We start from the raw sequence: 12940 nt of genomic DNA, 5'->3' as shown, positions 1-12940 counted from the left end.
TCCATACCATGTATCCCACCCCTCTCCTGAACTCACAACAGTTTACCTTGCACTGTATAGTCACTGTCACTAAATACTTACTGAACACTGTCGGAAACTGGCTGGCACTAGAAACAGTAATCAAATGTCACTTCTTCCGATAGAAGAGTAGGATCAAGACAGACACTGTGGGGCATGAGATCCTTACACATCGGGAAGATGGAGAAAGTTTCAGCTGGGGTGGTATGAGGGTAAGTTCCCGGCAGAACAGAGGCAAACAAAAGCAGTTTGGGGTCCCCTAGCAGCAAGCATTTCCCCTCAGCTTAATGTTCAACAAGAAAAGACATTCAGCAAAGTAAAGAGACCTGTTAGACTCAGCAGCAGACATGGACACTGTACCTGGCTACGGACGGCACTGCTGGAGTGGCTGTCCTCAGACATCTGTGCATTCTGGAAGTAGGACAAAGGTGCAGGTATCTCTGTCATTGGAGCAACTGTACAGAAATACCTTTTCAAAGAAAACAAAGCCTCTGGGGATTCTGAAAAGGGAAAAACAAAACAAAACCTTATGCTTTAAGATGACCAAGTTGTTTTTAAACTCTCTCACGAATTTCATTCTGGAAGAACAAACCTTTCTCTCATGTGTTCTCCTCCAGGCCAAGCTGCCTAAGGACCTCGAAGGGCTGCTGTCTTGTGTTGGTTCCTGGATTAAATATAAAACAGGATTTTACCAAGCCATGCATAATAAGTCAAATCCACTAGTAGCCGTTGGGCTTCAGACCCAGGACAAACAGCTGAGGTGCATATTTTACATACCAAGATAGGAACTGACTTCCAGGTTCTCCCAGCATCCCTCAGTCCCTACACTGGCTTCCCGTCCCCAAGAGGCTCTTTCCTATATTTGCAAACATTTCGGTCTCTTCCTGCCCCCTCTCCATTTTCTCTCTCCCTGTGTACACATGGTCTCTCTCTTCCCCCCTCTCCCTCCCCACCTTGAGACCAGTGAGCCCACCTGAGAGCTGCGTCCCAAGAAACCTGCCTTAATATACTTTAACCTGGCTTGAACTGGCTCATTTCACCAGTGGAGAAATAACTTATCATCTGGTGTCCTGACTTGGGAGGAGTTGAGCCCCTAGCCACAAGGCAATAGGGACCTCTCCTTTCCCCACCTTTCTCTGCATCTGATGCGACAGACTTTGGGCTCAGACGAGTAACCACCTCCCAGCAGCCTTGGAGCACTGAGTGCCAGAAGCCAGCCTGGGAGCCTTGGGATCAAAGACATTTGACCTGAAGCTAACCCCCCAACTCCCACTGTACGACCCCAGGCTTATGTACAGGATGCTGTACATTTTGAGTCTTTGGTCCCCGGCAAAGCTTAGAATGGGAGTCACCAGATCTAAAATTGAAAAATTTACCCAAATTGGGCGGAATTTCATATGTCAAATTTTTGGGAACTGCATTCTCGCCCGCCCCCTTTTCACCACAACAGCTTCAGCAGCTGACCACCTCCCCACGCACCCCTCCAGGTGCCACCTCCCCCACCTCCCCCAGGGCCATGCACTGCCTCGGTGGCAACAGTGATGGTGAGGGAGCAAACTGCTACTTTTAAATCACCTGCTGCCAGAAAGAATACGACATGGCTGCCATCTTTACCACAGGATAAAGAGGGTGAAACCATGGCTTCACCAACATCTTGGTTAAGGGCAGCAACATGGCTGGCAGACACCCCTGCTATGGGTTCAAGAAAACAAAACAAAAAACAACCAAACCAACCACAACACAACACACACACACACACACACACACACACACACACACACACACACACACACACACACAACATACCTTGCTGGGTGGCCCTGACAACCAAACCTTGTAACACAATAGTAACACACTCGGTATTAATCTTGGAGACATTAACTTGTTTATACTTACTAAAACTTGGTTTTTGTATTCTGAAATTTATGCTCTATGTCTTCACTCTTTAAAAGGTACTTTATTGGGGCTGGAGAGATGGCTCAGCGGTTAAGAGCACTGACTGCTCTTCCAAAGGTCCTGAGTTCAATTCCCAGCAACCACATGGTGGCTCACAACCATCTGTAATGGGATCTGATGCCCTCTTCTGGTGTGTCTGAAGACAGATGCAGTGTACTTATATAAATAAAATAATCTTTAAACATTTTTAAAAAGGTACTTTATTTTAATATTACAGATACAGTTTAGAGCAGATAACCTCAAACTTTATTTACCCACCTGTACATGCTTTCAAGGCTAAACCTAGGATGGATAACTAGAAACAAGCCAAGTTTGTCTATTCAAATATACTTTTGATAGATTGATGGTCCTCGGGCACTTCAGAGACCTGCTGAATTTGGCATTTAAGATGCTTAAATATACCATGACAGACAGAGATTTCCAAAATGTAGCAGTGCCAGGCTCCAAGGTCTCCAAGAAGATATGGGCACAACAACAAAGGACTCCACCTGGGTTGTGGATACACTACCCATAATTGCTCCAGTACCTTGACCCCTGTCAGGACACCACCAGAACTGTGGACAAATGATATCAGGGCTAATTGTCCTATGTTGTCTAAGACAAGGTTAGGTTGGTCTCTCCCAAAGCAGACCTGGCCTCCAGATTCTCCCAGGATCCCTCCTCCATCCCTACCTGGCACACCCCACCCTCTACTCTGAACTTTCCAGCCAAAGGGCTGGCCTTTCCCTCTCCCAGAAGTTCTTTCCTATATAATCCAGATATTTTGTTCTCTCCCCACAACCCCACATCTCCCCTCCCCGCATCTTCTCTCTCCCTGCCTGCACACATGCTTTTTCTCTTGCCCCTCCCCATGGTGACTTCCCTGTCTTGTTCTTTGGGACCAGTGACTCAGCCCAAGAGTGGCTTCCCAATAAACCTTTCTTTACATACTTTAATTCTGCTTGCATTGGCTCATTTCACTGGCACAGTACCAATCAAACATTTGCCAGCCAGAGGACATGGGTTAACTTGCCATACCTGACCTCTGGATGACAGGTTTACTTTGTTAAGGGTAAGGCAGTGAGACCTCAAGCTCTGAGAATGCTTTAACTTCAGACAATGGACTCACATGCTTTTAAGAAATGTTCTCTAACTTCTTTTTCTCTTTTCTTTTGTTTTTTCTGACAGGGTTTCTCTGTGTAGCCCTGACTGACCTAGAACTCACTCTGCAGACCAGGCTCAGAGACCCACCTGCCTCTGCTCCCTTGGCGTTGGGATTACAGGTGTGCGCCACCAACGCCTGCCTCACGGTAGTGTCTAATGAGAAATACTCACAGGTTCCCGGAGAACTCTTAAGAACTACTTAAAACCCCTGGGTTCGGTCCCCAGCTCCGAAAAAAAAAAAAAAAAAAAAAAAAAAAAAAAAAAAAAAAAAAGAACTACTTTTAAAACTAATTACCCAAGAGGGGCACAGAGATGAGCACAGGACGGACCACTGTAAACTGTCTTTCACATTATATTCGTCTTTCTCCTTCCTTCCATGCAACATTTGAACAGAAAGTGAGAACACCTCTCTCTCGTGCCCATGTAGCCTGTTGAGCCAATATGAGGACGCACACTGGAGCTGTGTGGGACAAACCTGTAAGAGCCATCAATCACACAGCCGCCACTTGAGCATGCCCCTAATGCCATTTTCAAAGTTATTTTCATAATCATGACTCTGTTTGACTCTTTAAAAGCTCCCATGAGAGCCGAGCACTCAGTGGCAGAGGCAGACAGATTTTGAGTTTGAGGCCAGCCTGGTCTATAGAGTGAGTTCCAGGACAGCCAGGGCTACACAGAGAAACCCTGCCCAAAAACAACAACAAAAATAACAAACACCCACCCCCCAGTTCCTGTACTGGCAGGTTTTTTTGTGTCAACTTAACACAAGCCAGAGTCATCAGGGAGGAAGGAGACTTAGTTGAGGAAATTTCTCCATGAGATCCAGCTGTAAGACATTTTCTCGATTATAAACAGAGGAGGGCCCAACACAAGGTGGGTGGTCTCATCCCTGGGCTGGTAGTTCTGGTAGTTTCTATAAGAAAGCAGGCTAGCAAGCCATGAAAAGTAAAGCCAGCCAGTAAGCAGCACCATTCTTGGCCTCTGCATCAGCTCCTGCCTCCAGGTTCCAGCCATGCCTGAGTTCCTGTCCTGACTTCCTCTGATGATGGACTAAGAGCTGGAAGTGAGAGCCAAAAAGAAACGCGTTCTCCCCAGCTTGCCTCTTGGTCACTGTGTCTCTGTCTGCAGCAGTAGAAACCCTTGGGGGCTGCAGCTGGCTCGGTGTCTGCCAAAGGGCACTTGCTGTTCTGGCAAAGGATCCAGGTTTGTTACTCAGCACCCACATGGTGGTTCGTAATCATTGATAACTCCTGTTTCAGGGCATCTGATGTCTTCTGTGATCTCCACAGTCACCAGGCACACAGAAGTGTACATATACGCACGCAGACAAAACGCTTAACACATAAAATAAATCTACAAAAATGTCTGAAAATAAATAAAATTTCTCACGAAGGGACAACCCTCTTTTGAATCCCCTATCTCCCGTCCCAGGGAGTTCTTTCCTTACCTTTCCAAATAAATAAATAAATAAATAAATAAATAAATATAATAAAATAAAAACCCAACAACTTCCTTGCTTGCTCCCATCCCCCCAAAAACTTCTCAGGAAGACTCTGCATTCACGTGTCACAAACGTCAAGGAGAAGGCAAATTGGCCTGTGCAGGTTAAGGAGCAAATGAGTAACACCACCAATCCAGAGCCCAGGTGGTGAGGACGCTCAGCCCAGGGCTCCTCTGATCACCCAGAGAAATCACAGGCCTCCCAGGAACAGCCTCCCAGGAACAGCCTCCCTGATAGAAGAAGCCCAGAAGCAGGCCATAGCCAGGTCATGGAACACACACATACTCCTGGTACAAAAAAAGAGGTAGGCCAAAGCAGAGTTGATTGGGATCCGGTAACAGCCGAAAACAGCGATGGAAAAATGGCAATGGCTCCACTGCTCAGGCAGCATGGCAGAAGTCCCTTGCAAATTTGCTAACATTCTTAGCCGAGAGCTATGAACACCAGAAGCCAGTACCCGAGAAGAGACCCGGATTGCAGAGGGTGGAGGAAAAGGGATGTAGGTCTTGGTGCTTTCCTTTCTGCCCAGCTACTGAAGACAGACACACTGCATGCTTTCCTGTCATCTATCTCCTTCCTCTCAGACACTTGTGTGGAGATGAAGAGGTCAAAGGGCAACAGTAAAAAGCGACATTGCTCACTAACAGTCAGAGCCTAACTATGCAGTGTGTGCTGCTGACCCTCAATATACAACAAGACAGGCTCCTAATGACCAGAGTGCCTTACCTGACATGGCCAGGCTACATGGCCAAGACAATGAACAGGCTACCTCTCATTCAGATTGGACCCCATACAAATGGCTCAGAAGGTAAAGCCAGGCAATTTGTCTCTTGACTGCTATAAACAGACCCTAGTCCCTTTTAGGAACACCACCTGTTTCTGTCCACAACGTTTGTTTTTTTTTTTTTTTTTTCACTAGAACTTTCCTGTCAGTTCTGATCTGATAAATGCTTCTTTACCAGCTGCTTTGGGCTTGTTCCAAGCACGACAACTTGGGCAGTCAGACAAAGGAAAAAGAAGTCATTGTTTTGATGAGCAACTACAATTTCTATGAGGCAAAGACTAGGAACTGTGGTCCATCCTTAGTATTGGGGAAAGCTGCAGCCTATGAATAATCTCAAAGCTTAGATGTGCTCCACAGAAAAGCCTACGCAGGGTCTGGGGAGATGGCTTAGTGGTTAAAGTGCTTACTATGCAATGTGAGGACTGGATATGCGATTCCTCAGAATGTACCTAAATACTGGTTGAGTCTGGTAGCTTGTCTCTAATTCCGGAACACAGAGGCAGAAGCTGGAAATTCCCCAGAGCAAGCTGGCCAGCCAGACAAGCTCTATCAGTGAACTCTGGGTTTGACTAAGACCATAGCTCAGTGAAGGAAGTGGAGAGTGATCCAGAGACTCCACAAGTCAGCCTCCGGCACACACCCATGTATACACACCCATGAAGATGAGGAAAAAAGTAAGGAAACCTATCCAACTAGAATACCTTCTCTGTACATCAGAACTTCTGAGACATCTCAGGAGCAATGCTTAAGCTTCAGAAGAGATTCCTAAGAGAAATTCCACTTCACCGAAGCACCCACGGCACTGGGGCATATCTTGGTTCACAGAGTACTTGTCTAACACTCACCAAACCCCGGGGTCAATCCCCATACACATAAACGAGGAATTTTAATTCCAACATTTGGAAGAACGTAGGCAAGAGAATCAGAAGTTCAAAATCATCCTTGGCTAGAGTGAATCTGAAGCCAGCCTGAGCTACAAGGGACCCTAATTAAAATTTAAAAAATCTTAAAGGAAAAAAAATAAACCCAAAAAAGATGCTTTCTCCCATTTTACTGTACTCGAAGATCACACCTGAACTCATTTTCTAACTCTTGGGGCAAATGTAAACAAAACTGGTACACTACAAAAACATCAGTGAGACGTTCAGTGAGACACAATCATGGCTTTACCACCACAAAGGGCTTGTGGTTTAATGTTCCTAAGCCACTTACCCAGCTTCTATCACTAAAAAAAAAAAAAAAAGAAAGAAACTACTACAATTATTTTTTGCTAGACATAAATGGCTGTAGTGCTAAAAAGTTTTAAAAGGGTGGAAATAAATAAATAAACAAATAAATAAATAGTTTAAGCTCTTGATTTATTTTCCTCCAACAGTAGCTGGTGTTGCCAGGGACTAAAGTGTGTGTGTAGAGGAGGGAGAATCAGACTAGACACAGTCTGAGCAAAAGTTTACTTAGCAATGCGTATACTCCAGAGAGAGTGGCCTACAAGAAAAGGCAGGAGGAGCGGAACAGTGGGTTCTGCTCTGAGCTACAGATTTTAAAGACTTTATGATGGACTTTGAGGTGAGTGGCATATTCATGGTAACTTGGCTCTTTATTCCACGAAGTGATGTTCTGACGTAAGAGGATCGGAGTTATCAAGATCCAGCCTTTCTTTTTATATTACCTCATATCTACTCCCTTTGAGACTGCTGAAAGCCCCACGATTTCAAGGTTGCCTGCTTCAAAACTAAAGCTTTATCACAAAAGTTGGGGCCAGGGTATCACAACTGACTGGCAGACTGCACAAACAGGCTGTTTGTCTGTTTTTAGGATCCTCCACACCCTCCCCCCACCCCCAGTTTTTCCAATTCATATCTCCGTGATAGGGAGCCCAAATTCTGATTAGAGTGTGAATTTTGATTTACTCATTTTGGTTAGTAGGAAGCAAATGCTAGGAAAGTGTTCTGTCACTGAGTCCCACCCTTGGCTCTCTCTCTCTCCTTGGTTATTTGTTTGTTTGTTTGTTTGTGTCAGGGTCTCAGTTCTGTAACCCTGGCTGGGCAGGAATTTGCTATGAAGATCACACTGGCCTCAAACTGAGAGATCCTCCAACTTCTGCCTCCCAAATGCTGGGATTAAAGTGGTGCCATGGAATTTCTATATTTATTTAGACAGGGTCTTGCTCAAGATGCTTGAACTTGAGGTCCTTCTGCTTCCAACCCGAGTGCTAGGATTACACGTGTGGACCACCAAACCTGGTTCTACTCGGGTTTCTAAAGACCACAGCAAATGTAAGCAAGCCCTAAACTGTATTCTAGAACGTGACTTAGGATACCCAAGACAGGCTCGTGATTTGTGAGGCAGAAAGAGCGAATCGTTTCCCCAGCCCCACAAGACATCTTTTGAAATAGAACTAAAAAGAGCAAGGGCAGTTCTGCATCTTATTGAGGGTGGTGTTTTTCCCTCTTTCCATCCCACTCCACCTCTGTGAACCATCTGTGGTAGATAAAATTATTATTCAGTAAATAGTCTCTCCTTCCCCCAGTATTCCCAAGGGAAGAATGGTTAGTCTTCATGCATCTAATTCAGGATCCTTGGATTCGATCAACTGTAGACTGAAAACATCTGGCATGTAGTCCTTACTGTTCTTCATAACCAACACAACGTAATGATTATTTATGCAGCATTTAAAATAGTAGGCATTAGGATGGCGAGATGATTTAAAGTGCTCAGGAGGAGCAGGAAAGTATATAGGAGGATTTATAAATCATAAATATATTTTAGTTCAGATTTCTCTCTTCAGTGTTAGGGATCAAGCAAGGTCTCTGAATATGACTACATTCTCACTCCCAAATACTACTGTTTGATATAAGGGCTGGAGCATCCTCAGATTTTGGAAACTAGGAGTCCTAAAACCAATCCCCTGAGATTGCTCTTTGGCCTCTTTATGGGTGACATCCATTACCTAGTCTAAGTCTTTATGTGAGCTCCTATAATGTGCCTTTGTCAATGCTCTCTTAGCTGCACTGTTTGTGCAGCTGGCCTTGTCTTCTCATGCATCTGACACTGCCTTGGGAAGAGAGCAGCTTGATGATTGGTAGTCCTTGCCACCTCAACCTGGGCCCCCTAATAAGATGCTCAAATCAAAATGGTCCCAGCTGACCCACACATCCCACCCTGAAGCAGAGCCCTGAGTGAACTTAAGTGCTCTCAGTTGTTAAGGCTGGGGGAGGTCTGCTATGGAGACTTACTGCTGCAACTTATTCTAAAACAATGGGAAAGCTAGCTGGCTCATAAGAGGCAATGAACATGGGCTAAAATCAGCTCAGAATTTATTTCAAACCTTCGGGATTAGACATATTTAGAATATGGACTCTCTTTTGGGTTTTGTTAAGGTGGCATAACGCAAATGAATATGCTCAATAGTACATCCAGGAGCCTTAGACTCACAAAAGTGAAATCCATCCAGGTCTACGGTGAAGCACAACAGTCTCAAAGTGTATCAAGACAGTAGGATCTAGGGAGTTCGCTCAGAGGGTAAAAGCGCTTGCTGTTCAAATCGAAGGAACAGAGCTCAGATTCCCAGCAGCACATCAGAGTCAGGCATAGCTACTGCTCCCAACACGGGGAGGTGGGAAGAGGAGGATCCTGGGAGACTGATGGACGGCGGCCCAACTAGCTGAAATAGCTTCAGGTTCAATAGAGACCTCGCCTTACAAAATAAGTTTCAAGTGTTCAAGAGCATGTGGCACACATGTCTGACAACCAGGAATAAATCCCCAGCGCCCACATAACCGTACATAAGAATGATTCCATAAAATGATCCTTTGAATTATGACATCTGTGTATCACGGCACACATGCTTCCCCACCACACAATTAAGTTTTTAAAAATTCAAGCTGGGTGTGGTGGCAGATCTCTGTGAGCTTGAGGTCAGCCTGGTCTACATAGTGAGTTCCAGGAAAGCCTGGGCTACATAGAGAGATCCTGCCTCAAAAGACCAAGCAAAACAAGACAAAACAAAACAAAACAAAATTAAAAGGGGGGCGGGGGAGGCTATCAAGATGGCTCAGGCGGTAAAGGTACTGGTCCCACATACCTGGAAACCTATGTTCAGTCCCCAGTACTAACATAAAGGTGGGAAGAGAGAGCTAACTTCAGACTTCTGAATATGACCATGGAAGCCCCCAACCTTGCACACAAAATAACATTTTTGTTACAGCAAGGTGATAAACAATGGAGAAAAACACCCACTGTCCTCCTCTGGCCTCTGCATTTGCAAGCATATAGACAAAGACAGCTTTGCATATAAAGTAAGAGGCCCACACACACACACACACACACACACACACACACACACACACACACACACACACACACACAAAAGATTCTCCATAGTCTTTATCTATTCTATCTACCTTGACAGCATATAAACAGACTATAGGCTATAATAGGTTCAGATCAGATAGAATGAATTTCCTCTACCTCACATCATTCACGATCTCTGTTAGCAAGGCTGGCCTTGTCTTTCTGGCTCAGCCTTCCAAGTAGCTGGGACTCCAAATGCATGCCACCATACCTGGGAACTATAGAGATATCCCCCCAAAGTTCTTTTAATTTTAACAATTCTGTAATGAAATTATTTTTATTGTGAGTCAGTGTCTCAACCTTCTGTGGAAATGGATATTATACAAATATTTTTAATTAAAAATAAATGTTTGCATCTAATTAACCTGCATACATTCTTTCTGCTTTCACTCAAAACAAGGAACTGGACAAGACATCTGCAAACCAAATAGGAATTCTTGGAGCAGCAAACAGGAACCAGGTTTCTCTTACACAAGGAAACACTGTGACAGGTGCTGGGGATACTGTAGAATCAGGAATTGCTTCTGTTCACTTAAGAGCCTACCATCTAGAGGGGAACACAAGTTAATTTGACACTGAGTATCTGTTAAACTGAAACTGTTAGCTATACTGGATTAACAAACCGTTAAAACTAATTTCACTTGCTTCTTGTTACCTTTAAAAACCTGTTTGTGGGAAGGTTTAAAACTAGTATTTGTGGTTCACATTCATCTTTCAAGGGTACAATGGTACAGGATCTTCTAAAACAACACCGGGCCTTTCATTCCTAATCGCTGACAATGCTCCCTGAAGCTTCCCAGTCTTCCTCAGCTTCTGTGACACTGCACTATTATGGTTCTCCTGCATTCATCCTCCTCAGCGACCTTGTTGCCTCCTTCTACCTGGCTCTTGGTGTGTTTCCTAAGTCTCCACCCAGTTCGCTGCTCCAACATCAAACAGTAAATCTACTTAAGTGACCCATATTTACAGTTTACAGCTCTGACCTCAGGCCATCTTTACCCACTGTCAGTTCAAAAGTGGTATTTCCAAACCACTTTCTAACTTCCTTATTTTTCTCTTATTCTCCGAGTTTGAACCCTGTCAATCTTAAGCGTTAGTTGAACAGATCGCCTGTCCTACTCACGTTTCTTCTACGTTTCTGTTACTGGAACTCTCATTTCTCCTAGTTATGTAAAAAGTTACCTCAATTGTCTTATGCACTCGGTCCTCCACTACCAGGCGGATGTGCTTGAAGCAAACCTCTGTTCACCGCAGTGCCACATTTGAGAACGTGAAAAGGAAGAAAAAGCAAACACTAAAGGCATCTACAAGCTTCAGACACATGCATCGTGACAGTTCCGAAGAAAGAACAAGCGCCATACGACTCTTCGCCTGTCACTGAGAAGTTAGCCCTGAGTGCCACTCACTCACTTCTGGACTATGACACACTCGGGACACGAGAGGCAGAGTTTCACCAGTTGCTCAAGCCGACCCAGCCTAGGGCGCTTCCTCTATCTCTTGCTCCACTCCAATCCGTGAGGCCACCCCGACGCCAGCCAGCCACCTGCTCCGGGTCGCCCGGGAAGCCAGCACTTCCGGGGTACCAAAGCTCGGAGAGGTGATACCTCAGCCTGGCCGCACCAGCCCGGGCCGAGAAACCGGCCTCACCCCGTTTCCCACGCGGGGTTCCTCGATCTCCGCCCGACCGGACCCCGCCCCTCATCCCCGGAGACGCCAGCTACGCGGCCCACAGAGACACAGGCCCGGACCACCCGGCAGACGACGGTGAACATAACCCGCAGAGACACCGTCCGCACCACACATCCTGGGCACGCACCTTCGCTCTCGGCGCCCGGGCAGCCAGCTCGCAGCTAGGTTTCCGCCTCAGCTGCCGCTGTTTTGTTTCCGACGAATACTCGCGGCCCACTGAGCAGGTCGTCCTAGGCCCCGCCCTAGAGGTCTCACCCGTGTCGCAATTTCCGGTCTCAGCGACGTTGGCCCCTAGACCCGGGAGGGGACGGAGCTTCCGGCGGCGCGCGCAGGCCCCGAGGGTTGGGGGGCTGCAGCTGACCTCCTTCTTCTGAATAGGTTGTGCGCGACCTGAGGACTCTCTAAGGCTTGAGGAGAGTCTAGCGTTCTCCGTCTACAAGTGATATTTTCCCTTTGTTTTAGATCGAGGCTGCGATTTGTGCGTTCCCTGCCCATACCCTGTAGGAAAAGATGGCCTTGAACCTATTTGGTCTCCATTTGTGTGGGAACACCATGCCTTGCTTTGCGGTGACATTTTAAATCTAATCCTTCCCATTTCTCCATAGTACTTACTTGAACAGTTCTTCAAAACGGATATAATTTACTGTTTGTGCCCTCAATAAACCAAAGCGATTGGTGGATAAACAGAACCTGAGAAACTACTCTTAGTCTTAGGTTCTGAATCTGAAAGTCTTCCTACACAAGTTTCTGGAGTGAAGAGAATGTTTCCATATCTTCATTTTTACATCCCTCGAATTTTACTTAATTGTAGAGACAATTTTCAACTCCACACCACACATTTCACATAGGCAAAAAGTGAAAGAGAAATTATTCATAATCCCAAATAACCAGAAAACAGCAAGCGTGCTTACCAAGCACACACAAGGAACTAGGTTCTACTCCCACCAGAGACAAACGCATCGGGAAGGAATTGTATCTGTAATCATGATACAGGGGCGATGGGGGCTGGACAGTGAGTTGAAATTGGACTGAGATTCCTAGCAAATTACAGGTCAAACTGAGGATACACAGAAATTACCTTTTCTCAATTTCCCAGAAGGCCTGGTTCTAATAGCGCATCAAGCTCCATTTTCTCCCCATCATTCGCAACCCTGCTTCAATACACTCAGGCTTCACCATTTTCATGTATAAAATCTTCATAGTCTTTTCCACCAGCAGAATGGTAGCTGGGAGGAGACATTGAATACACACCCTAATTTTATGCCCTTAGGTAGTTTCCCCCCAATTATTTACCTATATGGGAAGAATGCAGAAAACAGTGTCGACCACACAGAACAAGCTCAATACACTCGCTAGTAGACAAGCATAGACTAAATGCCATTTGCAAACTTCACTAATTGCAATCTATTTCATAGAATGGCAAATGCTGTAAACTATGTAAAGAGCCAATTTCAACAAATATTTTTGTGCAAAGTTGGAATACTGGTATATAAAAA

General features: G+C 45.4%; 1 protein-coding gene across 1 annotated transcript in view; it reads right to left on the bottom strand.

Moving 5' to 3' along the window:
• Psen1 (presenilin 1) overlaps positions 1-11364 on the bottom strand; it is a 49947-nt gene extending 38583 nt beyond the window's left edge. The window contains exons 1-3 of the mRNA XM_032908099.1: positions 11166-11364; positions 611-682; positions 379-518 (exon numbers count right to left, since the gene is read on the bottom strand). Of these exons, the coding sequence (XP_032763990.1) occupies positions 379-465 (87 nt within the window). The 5' untranslated portion in view covers positions 466-518; positions 611-682; positions 11166-11364. The remainder of the gene's footprint in view (positions 1-378; positions 519-610; positions 683-11165) is intronic.
• Positions 11365-12940: the final 1576 nt, after the last annotated feature.

Source organism: Rattus rattus, chromosome 7, assembly GCF_011064425.1.
Source record: "Rattus rattus isolate New Zealand chromosome 7, Rrattus_CSIRO_v1, whole genome shotgun sequence".
Lineage (NCBI taxonomy): Eukaryota > Metazoa > Chordata > Mammalia > Rodentia > Muridae > Rattus > Rattus rattus.
This window is presented reverse-complemented; position numbering and strand designations above follow the sequence as displayed.